Raw genomic sequence first — 22,883 nt, forward strand, 5'->3', positions numbered from 1 at the left:
CTGGCTTGTTTCTGTGGTCCTTTTACTGTGACTTCTCACATAGTCCCTGGGTAAAAGGAGCACTGAATCTTGATTCCTTTAAGTGGTAATTTGTGTCACTGAGAACCTGGCATGTAATGCTATCTGTCATTTAGCAATGTGATTAGCAAAAATTAATCTATGATAAATAAAGCAAGCTAGAGCAATTCCAGAATAAAAGGGAGAATAGATTTTTCCATATTTCTGAAGAGATTGTTTTTCAGTTTCATAACTCAACAATACTTTCTCAAGGGTTTTGGCTATAAATAACTGAAAAAGTTGCTTCACTGTTACGGGGCTGTGCTTTTTTTTTCCTTTTTTCCCCTTTCTTTTATGTGCTGGCGTTAAGTAGGTGGGTCACCTTATCTTTAAATGCTAGTCTTTTTGGCATTGCTTACCTCTCATTCTGCCAGCATGATAAGCTAGTTCTCTGCTAATATCCTTTGGACCACTGGTGTTTTCCAGTCTCCCCAGTAAAGGCTGAAATCCAGCAGCTATTCCACGGGTGAATGATAAACTCTTGGAATTCATACCCTGTTTTGATGGCTCTGGACCACCAGCTTCAGTCAGAATTGTTAAAACATTTTTTTCTTAAACCAATTCAAACAGCTCAGTCCCTGAGTAGGCAAGGAACAGAACAGCGTCATTCTTCCATGTTCCCTTTCCAAGGAATAGCTGCACAGTGCTCAGCTTATTTAAGTTCAGACTTTAGGCATATATATTTGGTAGGGAATTTTGTATACCCTGCACTGTTCTCTGCCACTGAGGCCAACTGGATGAAAGCAGGCCATGTTCATACTGCAGAGCTTCCAGCCACAGCAGACTGGATGTTCCCACCTACAGAGTGCCAGTTGGGAATGGGCCCTGAGTCACATCTAGAAATTTTGGTGAGAGTGGTACCTGGCTGGTGCCAAAGCCCTGCTGGGGGCCTTGCAAACCGTTTAACAGGGAGGATGGTGTTGCATTTCTGTGATCAATCTCCTGTTACTCATACAGTTTAGATGGATTTTAGGCAGCTCAGTGTTAGCAAGTCTGAGCCACCAGCCTCTTCTCAAGTATTGCTGTTCTGAGTAAATCAATAGAAACCTCTAACTAGGAGCACAAAGTTCCTAAAGCTCCTCCTAGGCAAGCAAGAGACCTGAAATCCTTTTGCTTTTCTCAAGGTCTTTTAATGTGTTTTATTTTAGATGTACACTAAGAACAGAAGTAACGGGCAGAATAAGGAGAGCATCCATTTGATTAGACAGGTTCCCCTTCTGGTTCTCTGATTCTTCTTGTATTTCTGTCTGTGTGCTAGGCCAGCCTCAGCAGGAGACCACAGTAACACTGTTCATATGGCTGGGAGCAATGTGGTGATAGCCTCTCTGGTTCAAAACCATATTGAACCCTGGCCTGGAGTTTCTGAGAACATGCTCGAGGCTTTAGGTTATTGTAGGAAAAGGAAGCATGACTGTCACATCTCTCATGAGACAGCTCAGATGTCTGTATCCTAAGCAGATATAGACCTATACAATAAAGCCACAAATAAAGTGCCTTTCAGGTCTCTAATGTAAGCATCTACTTCTGACCAAGTGTAGGTAGTTCCTCAATTACAGGTGCATTGATCGCCCCCCAGGGACACTATGAGAGGTATGATCCCACCTTCATCTTAAGAGTACCCCTCCGGAGGTGTACAGACACGTGTTTCTCTCCCACTGAGTGTGCATGGGTCTGAAGTGTATTTCAGTGTGCTTGCCTTAAGAGATAGTTAATTTAGGGACCATAATGAAAGAGTTATGAGCATGTCTGGAAATTACTGTGTTGGGTGATTTTAAAAGGGGTACTCAGGTTATACATATGTGAGTTCAAACCCAGACCAACCACACCACTCCTTGGAAATCTGAGAGGTTGTTGCCCTGTGTTTACTGAAGTATGCCAGGGATTTGTTTTATTTTACCATGTGCCATGGAAGGATTGAAGGGGGAGTATGTGAGTCAGCTCCATTTCCCTGAGTGGCTGTTTAACAGGATTATGCAGGGATGTACTTTCTGGAGACGTTTTCAAGTCATTTTCTGACGATGCGTGTCACAGTAGCTCTGTGTTCATTTGTAGCTGCTGTGCTGAGTGACCCGTTCTGAATTCCTGTAAAACTGGTTAGGAATTGTCAGGCCCATGTAACCCGTTGCTGCCTCTGGGTGCGTTCACCATTGATCCTCCTGTTTATTACACATGTGCACTTCCCATATCCTTAATGTCAACGTGAAATGAGATTTTTCCACTGTGGCTTACCATCTCACTACAGTTCTTTTGTTTTCTTGGAGGTTTGAATCTCAGCAGTATTTTTGCTCTGTAGTGCTGGATGCCAGTGAAATGTCCTGAGTGAAAAGAAGGGAATCGCTTTTAGTGATGGTTCACCTGTTTGGCTAAATAAGCCCTCGACTCAGTCATACTGGAAGCCATAGCTGCTTGGGTCCTGTTAGTACTGAAGCCTTGGCAATGTTGCTTATCAATCTTCCTGTGTTTTAGCTATGTCGTATGCTTTATGTTTTTGGTGGATCTTGAGATTTTTCTAAGTATTTCAATTAATTGTGTATATTTAAGTGGCTCACAAGCTGTAAACCAGTGGCTGTGATGTACATATGTGTTCATTGTGCTGTATCCTGAAATACTGATTTATCAACTTGAGATGTCCCACTAACATTCTGTATGTTGTGTTTACAGAGATCAGATAGAAATATAGCTCATTATAACCAATTTGGCAGTAAAAGTAGATACTAGCAACAGCAGCACTGGATTGGGATGCTGCACAGAAAATACCGAATAGCCGTTAGGATTAACCTTCAACAAATAGGATGAGTTGGAAAGCTTGCATTTTATGAGCTAGCAGCAAGGATGTGTGTTGTAAGGTAAAGGCTCATTTTTGGAAATAACACAGCAGAAAAAAGTGTGTATTGATGGCTTGTGGTACGACTGTGAATCATCAAGACATGGCATGACTGACAGAGGCAAATAGGCTGCACACAGCAGGTGGGGTTTCCAGCAAGGGGGACAATCTATAAATGCCGTTGTACAAGACACTGGCAGGACCTCATGTGTGCTCCTGTGCCTAGTTCTGATCTACCGAGAAATACTAATTTACTAGCACCGCAGCAGCAAAGCGTTAGGGCATAAATGATCAGGGAACTGGCAAACCTGTGTTACAAGTAGAGGGACCAAGAGAACTAGACTTGTTTCAGCTAGCCAGTTAAGGCCAAGAGAAGACTTGGCTGTTTTCTAAAAATACATCAGAGGAATAAACTTCAGAGAGGGAAAAGAACAATTTTGGTTCAGAGAGCATGTAAACAAACAGCTCAAATACAAAATCTCTACCCAGTGGTGAACTGAAGTTCTGAAACAGGTACAGATATAAATGTCAGGAAAGCGGTGCTAGATGAATTCATAGAAATGATTATTTGATGTGGTATTGTGTAAGAGTTAGTCACACAACATTGGGGTGCCAGAAGCCCCTTTTCAGTTTTACATAGATGTTCATCCCCCCAAAAAGCACAAGCTTTTGTCAAGATGCTCACAGGCTAGGGTCAACTTCATCAGGGAGCCAAAAGTCAGTGGGTTGGGGTTTTTTTCATAATTTATGTTGCAACACAGAAGTAACCTGTACCATTTTAAGTGCTTTTTCCATAGATTCTTTGAGGAAGGTGTATTTTCATGGTACTGTTGACCCTAGAATCTTTTCTTCTGGTACTGGTTTTTTTTTGAGCGAGTTTATGAGCCCTTTATTCACTAGGAAATAATAAATGGCTGCATTAAAAAACATTCTGTTGCTAAAGCATGAATGTGTGGTGAGAGGGCTGCAGCTTCTAGGACAAAGTATTTTGAGGGAATTCCTCGCAATATAAATAATATTTGATTGACCCATTCTGTGTATACTGAAGAATTTTGATCTGGTGTTGCAAGCAAACAAGTGAATGCTTATATTTGATACTAAGTAGTATTAAAGGAGACAAAAGAATAAGAAGGAATGTTACATGGAAAAAGGAAGAAAAGCTATACATGTGCTGCGATTGAAACACTGTCATTTCCCATACTGGATGCTGAAAGAGCATTCATTTTACTGAGCATTAACATGAAAACTTTCTTTCTGTTACGCTGTTCATTTAAGCAGGAAAGGAAATCACTGGCATTTACAACAAGCATCATGACTCTAAAGCATTGCTAAGTAAAAGCTAATCTGCTCAACTGGATTACATTAAATGACATAAAGAAACATTAGAGTCACTTACTGGGCTCTACAACTGAAAGCAGCAACTCTTTAGTCAGAAGCAGTATAAAAGCCTCAGTCTGAAACAGTCTCAGGGAGCAGTAGGATGGATGTCTAAGGCATTATAAAAATGTTGAATTTAGGGAGAAATTACCATGGGGAAATCAGACGAGGGCGAATGAATTAACCGTGTTCTCACATCCAGGGTTGAAGCTGTTTTCAAGATTAGTCTCGTAGGGTAGTAGAAGCACAGGGCCAGAATCTCATCTGTATTTAACAGCTGTGCTAATCCTGAACTGTGCAGAATCTTTTATCTACGGCCAGATTTCCTGTGGGAAGAGCTGTACAATGTCATGCTGCCAAGGTTTCTATGCCACCTAATCCTACCAGAGTCAATTCCCAGTGCAGGGAGGAAGAAGAGTTATACCTTCACTGACAGAATAGAAGGTCAGCCCTGTATTTATCCACAGAAGTCCTGAGAAACTGGGGACAATGCCACAGAAACTGACTGTTTTTCTGTACCCGCCTGAATCATTCCGCACTGCTGATTAAAGTGCCCTGCAGAGCCTTTTTGTGGAGAAGAAAGGATGAAAATGAACACAGACAGTAATCTCCATTTCCAAATTGCTGGACCAGGACCCACTGCATTTAAGTTGTGGAAAGAGACGATAGCATTGAGAGACACGAATTTTGTTGTGGTTATTTTTGCTGTGGTCCTGCTCTCCCAGAGCAGAGTTGGCAGGAGAAAATGTGTCTGTGCCTTGGGCTGTTTAAGTGATAACGCCAGGCTTTACAGTGGCAAGTGAAGCACAGGGATGTGCTGCTTTCCACCAAGCCTCCCATGAAAGCATTGCATCTGCTAAGAGAAAATGGACAAATGAGACATCTTAAACTGCAGCAGCGGACGTGTTTGAGCTAGTCTCTCCGTGCTCCATGTTGTATCCCCTGGTTGAATGGATTGAAAACTTTATATCCTCTGTGAGTGCTTTAATGAGCAGTAAACAGTTTTCAAGCTTCGCATCAAAAAACCTGTTGAAATTGGCTTGTGTATTCATTCAGCTGCCTCAGCAAATATTTTTCCTTCTGTGCTGCACACAAAGCAGCAGGTTTCAGAGCATCCTTGAAAAAGGGAGAAAATAAGCATTCTCCTTCTACCTACAAACAACTCATTTTAATACGTCTATATGCTTAATTCCCCAGCCCAACTCAGTAGTGAGTTTCCAGTGTGTGGTTTTGTAGAATATAGAAAGATCTTATTCTTTTAGTGTTTTAATGTTTTAGGTCATTAATCCATTAGCTGTCCTCCTGCTCTAAATACCATTTCTTCATTTTTATCTAATATCTAGTCTCCTTGATCACTTTGCTTGTGCATATTACTTGGCATTCCTAAGTAAGAGCTGTGCAACTTGCCCTAGACAGACCTGAGAACGTTGTTTTTTCAGTGTCCACGCCTTGTGGACAGTGTGCAGGGCACAGTCACAGCACTGCAGGAGTTTATGGTTTACTAGAAAACATTGAAGTAGAGCATTGTTTATTTGTAATCCATTTTTCTTAGTAGAAGTGATTGATTAAGAATTTGTAAACCTCTGAAGTTTATCTGCAGTAGATGTGCAGATCTTTACATCTATAAGCCCTGTGGTTGTTTTCCTTACCTTTTGCAAACTGTGCATCCCTGGGAATTTGCAGAGTACAGAAGAAAAAGCACCGCTTCAGGATGCACCATCTTGCATTACAAACATAAATAGGGAGTTGAATGCAGGAGAATGAGCAATAGTGCGTCCTACCCTTTAGGAACAGTTTTCAGTCTGAGGAAATCTTCCTGTTCTTTAGGACGATCACATTATTTCTCAAAGTATTTTTTTCATTATTCTTTATCTTTGTGTTGCTACTAATCTTCTCCAGGGCTACTCCAGAAGAAACATGTGGTTTGCAGGTGGCCCTGGCTTTCTTTGAAAGTTGAAATGACTCAGGGAGGCTCTTGCATGAAGACTGCCTCTTTTTCTGTTACTCCATTCCTTTTCATTTCAGTACAGTGTTTTATCGTATTATGTACAGCAGCTATAAACATTCCAGAACAATAAAAACTATAGTATAGTATAAAAACATAATAAAAACTTGACTCTCAGAATTACTTAGTTGAAATGTTACAGCACATTCATCCCATGCAGGTTTAAAGAACTAGTAATGTTCCTGTTTGGTGCGAATCTGCCTTCCTGTTTTCTCAGGAGTCCCAGTGAACTGTTCAGACCTTGCTAGGTCTATTCCCTACCTAACTTGTGAAGACTGGATGATAGCATTATGTCATATTCTACAATAGGAAAAATAACTAGTTTGTTTCTTCTTTGCACCATAGCTCACGTAGCAGGAAGGAACCAGGTGGAATCTGATGGTTCAGGTACCGTCAGTGACGTTGCTGGAGCTGAAAGTGTGTGGTAACGAGTTTTTCCATTCTAGCAAGAAGCAGATTTACAGGTTGTTATCACTAGTGAGCTTTCTTTGAATATCAGAAAGTCAGGCATACGCTTTCAGAAATGATGATGATGATTCTGGTAAGATGGGCTGCGTGATCTCACCGTCTCACAGGTCGTTGCATATTGGTTTGCACATGTTAAGGCTCCTGGAATTTCCTTTTGTTACTTCTTGGTAATCTGTACTTCAGTAGCATCGTGCATCAATATTTTCTCTCTCTGTGACAGACTGAAAAGAAAGGATTGGCTTTGTCATGGCTTTCAGTTTTGAGTATTTCCTTCAGATCCCCTCTAACTTTGTTCCTATTTAGGCTAAATTATTTTAGACAGTTTTGCTTTCTTTAATTTCTCTTAATCTGTGACAAGAGTTTACTTCCTTTTCCATGCTTTCCAGTTGCTTTATAAATTGGCCTTGGCAACCTGAACAGTACTCAGTTGAATGGTGTAATATTGGCTTATAAAAGGACCTCATGATATTTTTCTCTCGTATTTATGAACTCATCATTTTTTTCTGTGTTCTTTTTAAAAAGAAATTAGGCAAAGAACATAAAGCTGATTAAGAAGCTTTGAAATGGTCTTTGGATTGTTCCAAGTATCATAAATGTAAATTCGTTGAAAATATGTTTTCTGGCTCGGTACCAAAATATATCACCATAGTTTCAGCAAAATTCATAGAAATAGAAAACAGTGTTAAAACTTAAACCTTAAGGATCCAATTCTTCAGATAATGAAAATCTTATTTTATGATACAATGGCACATTTTAGCCTGCAATAATAGATAAGATTGCTCGGTTCTTATGATTCACTACAGTGCATGGGATTTCAAGGTCATGTTATTTGATTTAGCCTAACTTTGTACTTGTTTACAGTCTGGTCACATTCAGTTAAATCTATGGTAGTTCCTCTGACTCCACACTCAGGTAAATAATTTATACATTTTTTAAGAAATTTTAAAATAATTAATATTCTGCTGCTGGTGAGTTTTTTGGAGGGAAAAAATAAAAAAAGTAAAAAATGTTTTTCTAAAAGTGTAGGACCACATCTGCTACAGTTTGGTGCTGAGAAACTGCCACTTTGACTGAAACAAATACTTTTAGAATCCACTGCTGATTATTATCTATTTTTATACCATATAAGGGGATCATTTTGCATAGCGGGTATGATAACTAACCTTTAATTATAATTGCTGTGTCCTTGTGCTTGTTACAAATTTCTAATTACTAAATTGCAATGACATCAAAGAAAAAACTGCTCAGACAAAGAAATCTTTAAATTAGTTAAGTCAAAAAAAAATCAGCAGCAAAAATCTTTCATCTTGACCTAATTTTCTTGAAATTCAATGCCTGATGTGAAGATTAATAACAGGTGGCCTTTTAGGGAGCACTCAGCTTGAGCCTAATGTTCTAGTTGTTCTTTTATTATCCCAAACCTCTATAACTAAAGGATTTTTTCACCCTGCCCTTTGTTCTCAATATGGGACTGTAATTGAGTTCATATTTCTCACCCAACCTTTCAGCCGTAATTAATATTTTATTACATCAGATGTTATCACTAAATAGCCCAGCAGCGGGGTATTGAGCCACACGCACGCTCCCACACACGCGTACGCGCGCGCACAAAAGCCGCAGCGACTTACGGATGCCGGGCGAGTTCCGTGTAATGAGTTATGGTTGAGCGAATACAAAATACATTTATGGTACCCAGCTAATATTCCAAAGCAATTTAGGACTGATCTTATCTTGATCAAACCAGGACAAAGAGAAATTAAAGTTACAAGCATGAAATATTCAACACTGTGTTATTATATCAAACACGCGGCATCTAACAAAAATTGTCTGTGCAAGACCAGCTATTATCTGTTTTCATTACTATGTTTTATGATCAGGAATGGCTGAGGTCATACGCTTTTTGTACTGAGAGTTGCACACTGTTCTCGGAGCTTGGCTAAGCATGAGCACCTCCACAGCATGACAGATGTAAAAATCTGAGCACTGAAGTTGCTATGCTATTTGTTCTTTACACTGGAATAAACCAAAATGCCTTCCTTTCACGGCAGTGCCTGCACACCGAGAGGTTTGTTCTTACTCTAAACTATTCTGGTGGAAAGAAGGCGTTTTTAATACAAGCCTTGAAAGGTGGAGGCAGTCTTATCGTATAAATAACTGTAAACGAGATTGAAGATAAATGTTTCCTAAACCTAGATAACTTCGATGATCGGTGGTTTTCATTCTAGAAGCCTCCCACATAATTTGAGACTAACTGGCATTCCTGCTCCAGGCAGGATTTTACAGAAATCTCTGTCCCACTCTGCCTCTCTTTTCCTTTACTTACCTCTCTCCTCCCACTTCTTCCTCCTTCCCTCCCAGCTTCGAATAGGTGATTGTGGGGAAAAATACTCAAATTACGAAGGAGGTCACCAGCAGGATAGCTAGAAGCAGCTCTGTACTTGAGGTGGTTTGCTAATTCTTTGATATCAGCAGAAAAGCCTCTTGAAACATCTCTCTACAAAAGGTTTTTTTAATTATCTTTATTTGTACACAACAAAGTAGCCCAGACAAAGAGTAGGCCCATCTTGCCTCTCTGTTATAGAGATGAAGAGAAGCTAAGCCTCTTCAGATGGCCAGGAGATGAATTACGGTGTATTTCTGGTTGCTGTGGTAGGAAGGATGGCCTGGAAGATCCAGTACTGGGGCTCAGTACAGATGACAGCATGGTTTTATTTCTGGTTTGAGTGGGGACAATCTGTGTCATTTTCTGCAAATCAGTACACCGTGCTCTCTCCATTTCTATGTTTAAAATTCATATAAATGGAAAGAGCATTCTCTTCATTAAAGGAAGAGGGAAAAAAAGTATCTATGTATGGTTCTGAACAACTTGGCAGTGGTGAAGAGTGACACAATAAGGAGCTGTATGTATAAGTAACTGTCTGGAGAGCATTTACTATTTTTTCTTAAGTTACCTCTTCCTTGATGCCCACCAGAAGTTCTCAGGACCACAGCTCTTGTGTGGAATTATTATCCCCAGAATACACCCCTGCTTTTCATTCGTTTTAAAGCCATGTTGTAAGCAGACTACAAGGGAAGTAGGAGGCGTTTCTGTTTTACGCTGCTCTGTAGTGAAGTCAGTCTCAAAACACTGGAGAATCTGAAGCCTTAGGTTGGTTCATTCTACAGCAGCATCATTCCAGTTAGTGATACAGCTGCTTGGAGTGAGGTCAGTACTATCTGGTGTCTAGAGGGACTGAGCCCTTAACACTCAGTAGGACTAAAATCTGTTCACTGGTAAAATAAAGGGAGGAAGTACTTCTTGGCTTGTGTGTGCTACATAACATATCCAAGGTAAGAATTAAACTTTCTAGAACATAACTAAGTTAAAGTTTACACATGATTTTATCCTGATTTCCTAAGAAAACAAGGTTTATATATCATACTGTGCACTTGCCTGTATGTTCCTTCTTTCCCTCATTAATATTGGATCTCCTAGAAATTTTCAAGCATGTATGAAATAGTTTAAATGTTGCATAAATAGTAAGTTTCTCCCACATTTTGGAATCTCTGTGTTCAGAGGACAGACCCAGATTAGCATGTTGAAGGATAGGCTGGAGTGAACTAGCTAGTTCGTTACATTTGGTCCATCAGCAGAGATCTACAACTCTCAAGCCCATATGTAGCCCAGAAGTAGTCACAGCATGTGTTGCCTCTTTTCCAGCCAATGTTTGGGAGATGCTAAAAGGAGATGAGCATATTGAGGGTGGGAGCTGGGTATCACAATGTGTAATATGGACGGGATTGCGGCATGTTCTTGGGTACATGTTCTGAACTTCTTGCTGTAAAATTTGTAGCATCTTAGTATATTTTAAGGCTTTGAAGCATCTTCTGTTTCAAATGGCACTTAAAGAACCTCCTGTCAGATTGATCTATATGGACTGCTGTTGTCCCGTATACATGAAAGAGCTAACAGCAGAGAAGTTTTATGTTTGCCAAAAATACAATGGTAGCATACCTGTTAGAAAGACTATCAGCTTATATATACTGGAGTTATTTATGGAAGAAGCCAAGTATATAGAGCATTTTAGAAAATACTCAGTAAATCATCATGAGTATGAAGAGATCTTGTAGCAGTCACTCTTGGATAAGCAATTCACACCCCCCCAAAACTTACAGAACTATAATATATGATTTCATAACTATAGTGTGAAATCTAGTACTTTTATAAATTACATGAAATGTAATTTTCATGTAATTTATAAAAAGCAGCTGGCTGTAAGTTGTTACCTAATGCTTTGTTTAAACTGTATCTATACTAGATAGACATTTATATTTTGTCTTTCCTACTACTACTTTCACTTCTTGTTTATCAGAGATGATGCTACATCTCAACCTGTTTTGTACCTGTTCTTTTACCTTCTTTTCTCTTCTCTCTACGTTCTTAGCCTGTGTAGTCTTTTGTATTTTAAGTGTTTCAATCTTTTTATGGTTTTGTTTTCTCACTTTCTCTTTTTGCATGCAGTTACTTATCTGTAAACTAAAACTATTTAAATGTGCCTTTACAGTCTCTTCATTCTAAACATTTCTTTTCCTACAAAAAAGTAAAATAAATCCACTGCGAAATCTCTGGTTCCCTTCTTAGCTTGTCACTTGCAGTCAGTATTTAGTAGCTAGATCTGATTGATACAGTATGGACTACACTGGGGAGGTCTGTAATCAAAGATGTATTTTGCTTGTCCAGCAAGTGCACAGTTAATTGCTGAGAGAATTTGTGAATATAGATCCGAATGTTCTCTTGCCTTGTATTATGTACACCTGTAGGAAATTGCTTTGAAATCAGTGTGAAACTGTTGGATTCCCATCCAACCCAAGGAGAAACCCATGGTGGAGCATGTTATCCCCAGGCAGCCCATGGAAGATGATGGGGAGCAGAGACCCCACCTGCAGCCCATGGAGAAAGAGAGAGAGAGAAGAGTGTCTATTGGGTCCATGACACTGACTGTGGAATGATCTCTCCCTGTCCTTACCTTGACTCCTAAGCCTCTCAATATATATTTTCTTCCCTGTCCAGCTCAGGAGGGGAGTGATAGAGCAACTTCGGTGGGCGTCTGGCCCCCAGCCAGGGTCAAACCACCACACACTGGAAGTAGGTTTAATTTTATTTTCATTTTGCACTGACTTTATTCTGTGCTACAGAATATGTACAAAATCCGTGCTTTTTCTTGGCATTTGTGAGTTTGAGGACAAAGCAGCTAAATACATGAATCCTTACTAGGTATGGAGAACACAAGTCACAGAAAGACTGTAAGGGGTTTAGAAAAAGTATATTTTTGATCATAGGGATTTTTGTTACCTATAATGGTTTAGAACATTTTTTTAGCAGAATTAAACAGTGAAAAACTTTACCTTCAAAATGACAAAGGGATGTATATGCTTATCTTTATAGAAAAAAAAAAAAAAAAACAAAGAGTAGCACTATGTGGTTATGTATGGACACTTGCTAATGCATTTTCCCTGTCACATTGATCTTACCAGTACAGAGTCATAGTCAGTCATGTGAAGAGTGAGGGTGGGGAAACTTAATTTCAGGATTAGGGAATTTCAGGTGTAGAAATGTATGTAACGGTTGTGGTGATGTAGGTGCCTCCTTGTCATCCTGTTTGCTGTAGTTATAACAGTCTCTTAGGTTTGTATACCAGGACAGCAGTATCATTCCCAAACCCTATCTTGGCACCACTAGAAATAATTAACCATGGGGCTCTATACTCAGGGAGTAAAAAAAGTTATCAAGATTTATTTGGGGTGTTGGGAGAGGTAAGAGAACACTTCTGATTCCCTCACCAGTCACCAAATCTCAGTTGCAGGAGCAGTCTCTTGTGCCACAGTTATTTTTAGCATGCTGTCTAACTGCTACTTACAGATGTGTTGATCAGATGGTTCTTATCAATTTCAATAGTAAACTAATAGTAAACTAATACTGGCTTGGAATAAGTGTAGGTTAGCATATGCATTGAATTTATTGGCTTTTGCAAGAGATGGACTGGACTGAGTTAAAAATGCAGTCCATTGGCACACTATATGTTGTAAAATGGAATACACAACTACTACCACTTACATCTTGGCAATCTTTTATTATCCTTCTAAAAGGAAAGTATTGCTAACTGAAATCCTTAACAGATTTTTTTTCTTTCTCTCTCTCTGTCCTTGCACTGATTTTTTTACTAACAAAACAAAGTTACATTTTGAGTCATCATTTATGGTAATTAAATCTAAAGGCAGAAACATTTCACAAGAACCTGTGACATAAATGGTATGTGATTGCCTGACATTAAAAGGCTGAAGATCTGCTGGACAGTCTCTGCCACTAATGCTTAGATTCTCTGAAACAGCTAAGCAGTATACTAGGAAATAGGAAATATCTAGGCAGAAATGAAATACACTGCCTCATGTGGCACTCATCTGGCCCTGGAAGATGGAAGGAGTGTGTGTCATTGTCTCCGTTTTATTTCTTGAAAGAATTTTTGGACCCCAGGCTCAGATTTTCCCTTAAATCCTAGAGAGTCCAAATTCACAACAGAGAAATTTATCAGTTCTGTGTTTGGAAAAAACATTCCAATCACTGAGGAACTTACAGTGGCCATTGCTTTACCATTTTCAGGGCCCATCTGACTTTGTAGCAACTCTTTTCCTTCTTGAAGGAATTAAATGCATTTTCATATTCTCTCCTGGTGACTGTCCTTGGAGGAAAGAACAAGGAAAATAATTTGCAGTGGCATAAGGCTCTCCATATGAGAACTGTCGGGATGTCCTGTAGAAATCCACAGGAATACTAGAGAGGTTTTCTTGGATGTGTTTTTCCCAGTAAATCCCCTTTGTAAATACTGAAATTTAAGTCTTTGAGACTGTCCATATGAAAGAGTTGGGGAGTCGCGAAGCAGCTCAGGAGTTTTACATTAAAAACCAGACACCGTTCCCCAGTGGACTTGGGTCTGGTGAAGATAAAGCTTATTACGACACTTGAGAGTTTACATTTGGCAATATCTCTAGGGGCTGAACCTAAGCTGTTTTATCTCCTCCTTTACAGCTGTTTAGGTATTTCTGCCTTGATTGATCTGAGAAATAGGTCTCCTTGCCTGACAGTGGAGGTTCTGTATAGTATTAGTCCACTCTTGTGTTCACTCCAGCGCTGATACCGAAAGATTCTTAGCTTTCTCCAATTTGACTTTTCCCGTGGGCTGGAAATTCCAAGTGCTTGTAGTAGTGTATCCTGAGGAAGAAGACAGACCCTACCTCTGGAGAATCTAACCAGACTTTTCTCTTGACTTGCAAAGCCAGTAAATAAAGCCAGGTATAGAAGTAGCATCATTCCATCCAAGTTTCAACAAGCTACTAGCACAAAGAATTTTCTTTTCTTAGTTCCTTTCCAGCATTTTGGAAGTAACAACTACCCCACAGATTTAGAAACCTACCAAAGATTTTGAAATTTTTGTAAAAAATTAATTTATTTTGTAAAATATTTTTATATAAGATCTCCTGACTTCAAGTAAAGATGCAGACAAAAGTTAGAAGGACTTAAGGCTGCATTCACAAAAAGAAAATGCAATACACCTTTAACACTTGTATGTCAAGTAATTATAGGTGAACAGTTGCAAGAATGTTAATGGTTTCTGTGTTGCCAGTGTTACTTGCTGCATTGCCTACTTGACCTCATTTTTCCCCTTTATAAATTAGATCTTAGCATGTTACTTTAACAATATTTGCATCATTGTTGGCATCGGTACAGAGCCTTAATTTGGAGATTTTGTTTGGTCTGTTTGTTTTTGCGTACTGTAAGTTCTTTGTTTTCCTGTCTGAACCTTACATCCATGCAAGGTTCTTTTTTAAAGCTTCCTTCATTTTTTACTCATTTTAGAAGCTATAGCAGACAAAACTGTATTTTGCTCAAAACCCAGAAAATCTCTCATCCCCCAAATAAAATGTTCTTGAAATAGAGGGGGCTACTTTTTACAGGTTTCTCCATCATTAGTAGGCATACCTATTTGTCCTTTCTCTAATTAAAAACTCCTTGGTCTGTCTTCTACTCCATAAACTCCAAGTATATGGAGTTATTGATCTCATCCCCATCCCATCTGTAACAATGTCAATTCACTTTCAGAAAAAGAAAAGAAAAAAAATTCCCAACTCATAGAGATTTCTTAATTTCTAATGTTTGGATATGAAAAGTCACCCCTCTGAATTAAACTACCCAATTTATGTTCTTTCAGACTGCAGTCAATACTGGACCCAGGTCTTTCAGTTTATAGCTGTTGATCTGGAATGTAGCAGTGCTCTCTGATATGCAGACAAAGCACCGTTGAACAGTGTCTGCTTCCCCCTTTCCCAAAATACGCAGAATTATGCAGCGGTCAGAGGGACAGGACTACAGCAGAGAAGGACAGGTTCTTTGGCTTCACACCCATACTGAAAATGACTGCACATGCAGTGTGTTTTGTTCAGTATATAGTATGTGTTGCCAGAACTCCTGACCCCCTGGCAAAGCCTACGTAGCTATGGAGGTGAGACAGCTGATAAATTGGGGGTTGTCATTATCACCTTTGTTTAATGCCATCTATAATAGGGATTCTAGCTCAGTAGGAGTAAAGTTAGTGGCAATTTCTTGTAGCCTTCATCTCTTTCCCTGCTGACTGTAAATTATTAATTCCTGTCCTTTTTAAAGAGTAATTTCCCTCTTCCATTTGAAGATACGGTTTACATATGATTTCTAGCACTGTAAAATTTTAAGTTATATAATGAATTATAAGAGTCTAGTGCGGTATAAGGGCAGGAAGAAATAGATCAAAATCTATTAATCCATAATAGATATGTTACGAACATGTCAGAGACAACTGATGACAGAGTTGAAGTTAGGCTGCAGATTATACCAAAAAAGTGCCCAAACATTGTACTTTTTTCTTTAAAGAAATTGTAATAAATAATAGAAGGTTGCCTAATGTATGATCAACAAAGATATGTGAAGCTTGGAATGAAAAACATGAACAAAACAACTGGTATTTTCAAAAAGTGTTTATGACTTAAATGGCAATATAATAGAAGAACTTTCTGTGTCTACACAAGTATTGGTGAAATGATGGGGAATTTATAGACTCTTACAGTTTGAGCAAGTTCTTCATGGATATAAAACTGACAAGGTGGATGTTCAGGTTCTTCAATTTGCCATCTATTGGAATTTTAGTATTTTAGTAGAACTGCAGTGAAGTGATTCTTACATACAGATAGTTTAGGGCTGTGGGAATAAGTAACTGAAATAATGGTCAGTATGTAGATTAAAGGTTTGAATTGTTCAAATTTGTTAGCATTAAGGCAAAGCAAACATGCAAGTCGTGATACAGAAAAAGATCTATAAAAAGTACCAGTAATATAAGTGTACAATAAAGCATGAGAGTAAGAAGAGACTTAGTACAATGAGCATGAAAACTTCAAATTAGGCTCTACAGTGTCACACGACAGTCTGCAGATAGCCCAGCAGTTTACAAAGCTAATCAGAGCCCTGCTGGTGGAGCTTAAAAGCTTTGCAGGCTTTGTACATTTCCCAGGGCAAAAAAAAAAAGGTAATGAAAAAGAAGGTCTTGAAGAGGTTTTAGTTTTGAACAGTTGAAACAGTTCTGAGGGAATAAGAAACATTTCCATTTTACAGCGGGAGAACTGAGGCACACAATACTTAATTGACTTGCCTAGGATCACACCAGGGTAGTATTAGGACTACTAAATAAATACAGATCATCTTAGTCTAGATTCAGGTCCTTAGGCCATCTTTTTCTGTAAAATAAATTTAAAAAAAACCCTCTATGGCTTCACTTGGTGAAGCATCTAGACTGTTTAAGAGAGAGAAAAATAGAACTGACATTTCAATAATGAAGTAATTAAGCTTGCTTTCCCTTTGTTTTAGAGTTGGAATTACTTTTGGTGGAGCTGTAATTATAAATTTATAAGTTTCAGTTGATAAATACCTAATAGTACACTTTAAGGACTCGTGTATTAACAACCCCAAAGTCCATGCTTGATCCAATAAGCCCTTCTTCAGAAATTATTGTGTCATTTTGAATGAGATTTTGATTAATTAAAACTTGATGCTCTGCATTCCGGTAATGTGGAATAATAATCTTGATTCAGCAAGTTACTGAACCCCGTTATTTCATATACTTAAGAACAGATATACATTTAGGTCTTCTTTTGAGTTGTTGAATAGTTTTATTCATTTGTCTTAGCATCTTTGATTACTGTGAACATGTTTTCTTTCTTCTTTTGTGTCTCTTTTTCAGCTCTGTCTGAAAAAACCTGGTATATTTAGCAGACATTGACAGACCATTTTAATTTAAGCAACCCAATTTCAGTAAATATCTAAGAAGCCTAGTATGTTTAATGTCTCACCAAAATTACAGTTCTTATTATGTTCAGATCTGTATCTGCATAATCATTTCAATTTGGAACTGGTTTTGAATTGTTAAAATAAAAAGTATCTTTAAAATTACATCTTTCTTTTTTTTCCTTTTTCCAGACACCCTTTTTAATCCCCAAATTTGAAATGTTTGAATCGTAAGTTAAAAATAATTCCCAGGTGTTCCTTTCCTGATGCAACAGCAAGTTTCAGTCTATATAAAAGTGGATTTTGCGTTCAGCTTCCAAGGGATTGGAATTCTATAGTAGAACTGTGTAACGTGATTTCAACTTAAATTACATTTCTTTTCTTCGGAAAGATCGATACAAGTTCTACCAATAGCCAGTATGCTTTCAGCACCTTTCCCTGTAGTGTAGATTTTATTATTTGGATTACAGGTGGGAAGACTTTATTCTCTGAAATGTAGAGGGAAGGAAAAGGAATAATGCGACTTCAAACAAGCGGGAAATGCGACTAATACCTAAGGGGGATAATGGAATCCTGCTGCAGAGCTAGCTCAGTTCACTACGCTTGAACCCTTTTCTGAGCAGGCAATTCAGCTGTTATGTATTAAAGAAAGCAATTTTAACAGTAAGAATCAGAGGAAGCTTTTGGATTAGAATTGTAATTGGGGTAATTTTGTAAAATTCATTAGCAAGATGATCTCATTTGTAAGATGTAAAACGCATCACTCATAACGTTCTGTCAGGTTTCTGTTGACCCAGGTGCTTATAATGTGTTAATTTATACCAGAGAAACAGCACCGTGTGGAAATTGGGCAGCAGATAGGATTTAGTTATTTTTCATTAGCACTTGGACTTTGATAAAGGGGAACAGAAAAGAGCTGCTTGACCTTTCAGTGCTTAAATTATTAAAGAGCAAATAGATTTGAGGTCTAGATGCTTGCAAATCTAATTTGTCTTGTGGCGTAAGGATGAAAAGACATTTTGAGTTTGAAATTGCTCCAGTCAACTTAGTTCTTTCTTTAATGTATCTGAAGATGAATAGATGGCAGACATTTAAAATGTAATATACAAGGAGTAGTGCGTGTAGTATAACTAACGTGAATTTACCAGAGGAAAAGGAGCATTTTAATGACAGATTTGTTTCTAAAGTATCTACAATCTTTAGCTTTAATCACTGAGTGAAAAATTAACAGAATCCTCCTTTCAACTGGTATTGAAATAGGTGATATTACCTCGTCTGGTCTGAAGTCCTTCTTACATTCAGTTCTGCTGCAATAAAAAAATGTTACAGTACTCTCCTGAAGGCAACGGCCAAATTTCGTTTACTATCCATGGTGCTTTAATGAAACAGGGATTCTTAACTTTGCTGTGGTATTAGGCAAGCGTATCCACCTGCAGTATGCTGCAAGAATAGAGGTTTACATCACCTTTTTTTTCCAATACTCCATTTAAATTTGCCAACAGTATTCATTGTAGATTCACTGTAAATTAGTAGTTAGAGAAGACATCACAGTCTCTTCAAAGTAGCTTGGAGTCCCAGTTCTAAGCCACTGCGTTTTGTTCTAGAAAATTAGCTTCTAAAACAATGTCAAACATTGATTTGGAACAGGAAAAAACCCAAGGTTGTAATGTAGGTATTTCATGGCTAGTTTCTACAGATCAATTCTCATAGGATGAAAGAAAGGTTGCCATGTATTGACCTTCATTTACTGCTCAGCATGGAATTAACCAACTAATGAAAATCTTTCTGCTAGATATGTAGACTTCATTGCACAGATCTGCAAAATCTACAGACAGTGGCCTTCCACTGGATCCTCAAGACATTTTTTTTGTGTCCTTGGCTGTACCAAACTTATGCTTGGTTAGGCTTCTGCATGAGGTTCAGCATCAGAATAAAACATCTACATTTAGGTGTTTACAAGTCAGATGAGTGTTTAGTAATTTTAGTCACTGGAATATAGAAAGCAATTAAATTGACCTAAAAGTAGGTGCCTCCTCACTGGTCAGGTTGAGCTGTTGACTGTACTGAGGAGCTCTCCAGTGACTGTAGTGGGAGTTTACAGGTGGGTAGACATCTTCATGAAGACATGTAAACAAACTTAAGTATCTTAAGCTCAAATTAAACCTCCACTGTGGTGAATGTCTAAATCAGGCAGAAGAAGAGATATTTACCATTCTCATTGTAAACTTTCTGGGCATTTTTTGTAGGTATAGGAAGTGCAGCATCTCCTACTGGAGATACTAGATCTCAGAAACAGAGCAAACAGGTTAGTTGCATATGATCAGTAGGTCTGGTAAAAAACAGTATGATGACCAAGAGAAATGGCATTTTTGTGCCTCTTGGTGCTATTAAGTTATGAAGGTTCTGCAAACCTAGCATCATGCTGTCCTCGAATCATGAAGTTGTAGAACGGCTTGGGTTGGAAGTGACCTTTAAAGATCATATAGTTCCAACCTTCCTGCCATGGGCAGGAACATCTTTTACTAGATCAGGTTGCGCAAAGCCCCATTGAAACTGACCTTGAACACTTTCACTGATGGGGCATGGTTCAAGCACACAGCATTATCTAAACATGCAAAGGCAGCTTGAGTGCAGAAGCAGTATGTTAGTCTGTCTGCGTCCTGAGTCAGTATGGCTCCTTCAGAGAGTGCAGGAGCTCTGGAGAGCTCTTTGGCAGCACTGGAAGAAGCTTGAATCTAGCAGAGCACTAACAGGTGCAGGAACTCACTGGCTGTGAGCTGGCTTGGTGACTCCACAGAGTCAGAAAAGCGAATAGGCATAGCTGTGCAGTGGTATGACTAAGCCAACAGGACCTGTTGAGTCCAGATTGGGACCTGCAGAGGCCCAGACCAAGTGTCCCTATACTTCGGGCAATGTCTTCTGTGGACATAATCGTATTCCTACAGCTGATGGAGTGGGAGCAACATGTCAGAAGACTGTGTGGATATTTTATCTTTAAGAAACATACCCTACCCAGAGATTGCTGGGTTTTATGAATTATCAACTTGAAAGATCATAAAGTGTTATTAGATATAGATGATGTGCAAAAATGTGGACACATTGCTGCTTAAACTTCAGTTACCTCTACTGACTTGCTTACTGGGATTCAAGATTCCAGAAGACAAATAATGATTAAGAATCACTGGTCCCCAGTGAAGCAATAAACTTGCAAGCCAGACCTCTTTAGAGACATGGACTTCCCACTTCACAAATTTGAAAGCACTGACTCAGGATTTTACAGCAATTGCAAGGGTATAATGATTACACAGTTTGCATATACAGCAGAAATCACAATTTCTTTGTTCCTGCTTGAATGTCCATAGCACCTTTACAGTGAAGAGGGATGGACAGTTCCCTGTGGGTCCAGCACAGCCAAGAATGCAAGTGCAAAGTGAATTACCTTGCAGAATGCAAAAACACTTAAAATATGGTTATCTCCAAGATGTGTAAAAGTGCTTTGCTGAGTGAGAATAATTTCCATCAGAGTGTTTTATTCTTGTTCAGTAACAGTCAATATGCCACTGAAATTTTAAAAGACTGTGATTTACTCTATATGTGCTTTTATAAATAGTTATGTCAACAGTTAAGCAAATACCATTCCCTATCTCTCTGTAATTTATTTCTTCATTTTTATCTTACTCATTTCATTCCATTTAGACAAGATAAACAGGTTAGTGAATAGAATCTATAGCTTTGTACTTACTTATGAGAACAAAATAATACTTAATTCTACCTTTTAGCGCTAATGAAGCAAGCTTCTTCTGTACGAGAGTTCAAACAAGAAAGTGTTCTGTGCATTTGGCGTATGAGAAGCTGTGGTGTGTATGGCTAATTTTGTTTTCGCAAAGCAAAATGAACTTGTTTGAAAGCTGTTCCACAAATTTGTACACCTGAATATCAAAATGACATTTTCTTCCCATGTCCTTTGCTTTTGGCAGTTTGGTTTTTTCCATAAATACCAGTATGCTATTAATGGTTTCAGAATGAGTTGACTGCCCAAGTCTTAAAATAACCTGTGTGTTTCTTTTGTTCTTTCCTTTCTATGCTCTAGTGTCTATCAAATAGTTGTTGAAGAAGAACGCCCACGGAGAACCAAAAAGACAACTGAAATCCTGAAGTGCTACCCAGTGCCCATTCATTTCCAGAATGCCTCGCTTCTGAATTCCCAGTACTACTTCGCTGCAGAGTTTCCAGCCAATGGTTTACAAGCTGCTCAACCATTTACTATTGGTGATAACAAAACCTACAGTGGTTTCTGGAACACTCCTCTTCTTCCTCATAAGAGCTACAGCATCTATTTTCAGGCTGCTAGCCGAGCCAATGGGGTAAGTCTTATGCCCAGTGTGGCATAATGCGGTATTTGTGTGTAAATCGATGATTGGCACCAACTACCAAGATGCCCAATTTAGTTCCTAATGAGAAAATGAAGTAATCATGAAATTTAACACACTGAGTTTAAAACATAACAGTATTCCTAACACAATATTGTTAAATGATTAAAGGCTACGGGAAAGAGGAGGGGAAAACACATTTTGTCAATAGTGAGTAGGCAAAGTAGTGTGCTACCATCCTTTCTTGTCTAAAAGCTGTCCAATAAGTCTGTTTGGCTCCTTTTCTTCTTTTCCTTGTTTTGTTTTTGTTTTCTTGCTTTGAAGAGAGGAGTGTTGTGATCTCTTTTGTTAAGCTTAAGCCAAACTTGATTGTGGATTTTAGCACATCTGTCTTGGCCTGTCCAGTCCCATTACCTTAGTGTGTAACATCTTGAACTCCCATTTTCTCATTTGCTTGCCCTGACTGAATGAGAAAACACTTTTTGTCCCCCCTTTCTGCAAACAGCAGAAGAAAAATAAGTAGAAGGAACTGGAATGAAAAGTGTGCAAAAAGGTCTTTGCAGATCATGTTTTCTTGGACTAATTCTTCTTTGAACTGTTTTTGCTTTCCTGGACAGACCCACCCAGAGCCCTTCAATTCTTGATAAGCTTTGGCTGTCTGTGCTGACAGCAAGGAAATGTTTTCTGCCAGAAACCATAATGGTCCCTCTTTCACAGTGCACTGACAGTGCAGAAATGTGAAACACTGTTGATTATTTTTTTCTTTCTAAAATTGTCAAGCACAGTGCCTTGAACTATACTATCTGTAAGAAAAAGAAAAATCTCCCAAGGTCGTTATGTTGACAAAGTAAAAAAAAAACTGAACACTTGCCTGTGCTCTTCAGACTATCTTTCAAGTATTTTCTAGTTTTAGAGGAAACTTAAGTGAAATATTTATGTACAATACCCAAGCAATGTTTGTCCATATTATGAAAGCACATTGGAGTTGTGTAATAAGCAGTTAAATATGTAGTGAGGAGCATTAAGTGAACACTTCTCTGACATTTCATCAGTGCTTTTAAGAATAGAACCACAGATGACTTTCTTTGCTTAGAAACACAAGATGTGACCTTTTTCCTCTTTATTTGACACAGGAAACCAAAATCGACTGCGTCAGGGTAGCCACAAAAGGTATGTTCATATTATGTCATGTATTCTGTATTTCAGCTTGCTGACCTTTCCTTCACAAGGTCTTTGCAAACTTCCAGAAGTGTTTATATTTCTGAAAGGCATCACTAAACCTATTACAGAATCTTAAATTATTCATTTGCGCCTCTAGCTGAGATTTAGGAAGTTTGTTTGTTTGTTTGCTTTTAATAATAAACATATTACTCATTTTTAGTTGTCGACTTGAACACGGGGCTTTTAAAATATATTCTGTGGGTTTTTATATGATCTCTC

At 38.5% G+C, this 22,883-nt stretch overlaps 1 protein-coding gene across 1 annotated transcript in view; it reads left to right on the top strand.

Moving 5' to 3' along the window:
• Positions 1-22,883, top strand: part of PTPRM (protein tyrosine phosphatase receptor type M) — a gene marked incomplete at its 5' end in the record, with an annotated part of 481,602 nt that overhangs the window by 274,677 nt on the left and 184,042 nt on the right. The window contains 2 exons of the mRNA XM_084260019.1: positions 21,164-21,437; positions 22,577-22,613. Of these exons, the coding sequence (XP_084116145.1) occupies positions 21,164-21,437; positions 22,577-22,613 (311 nt within the window). The remainder of the gene's footprint in view (positions 1-21,163; positions 21,438-22,576; positions 22,614-22,883) is intronic.

The sequence above is a fragment of the Gallinula chloropus genome (genome assembly GCF_964237585.1).
Source record: "Gallinula chloropus genome assembly, chromosome: 2".
Classification (NCBI taxonomy): domain Eukaryota; kingdom Metazoa; phylum Chordata; class Aves; order Gruiformes; family Rallidae; genus Gallinula; species Gallinula chloropus.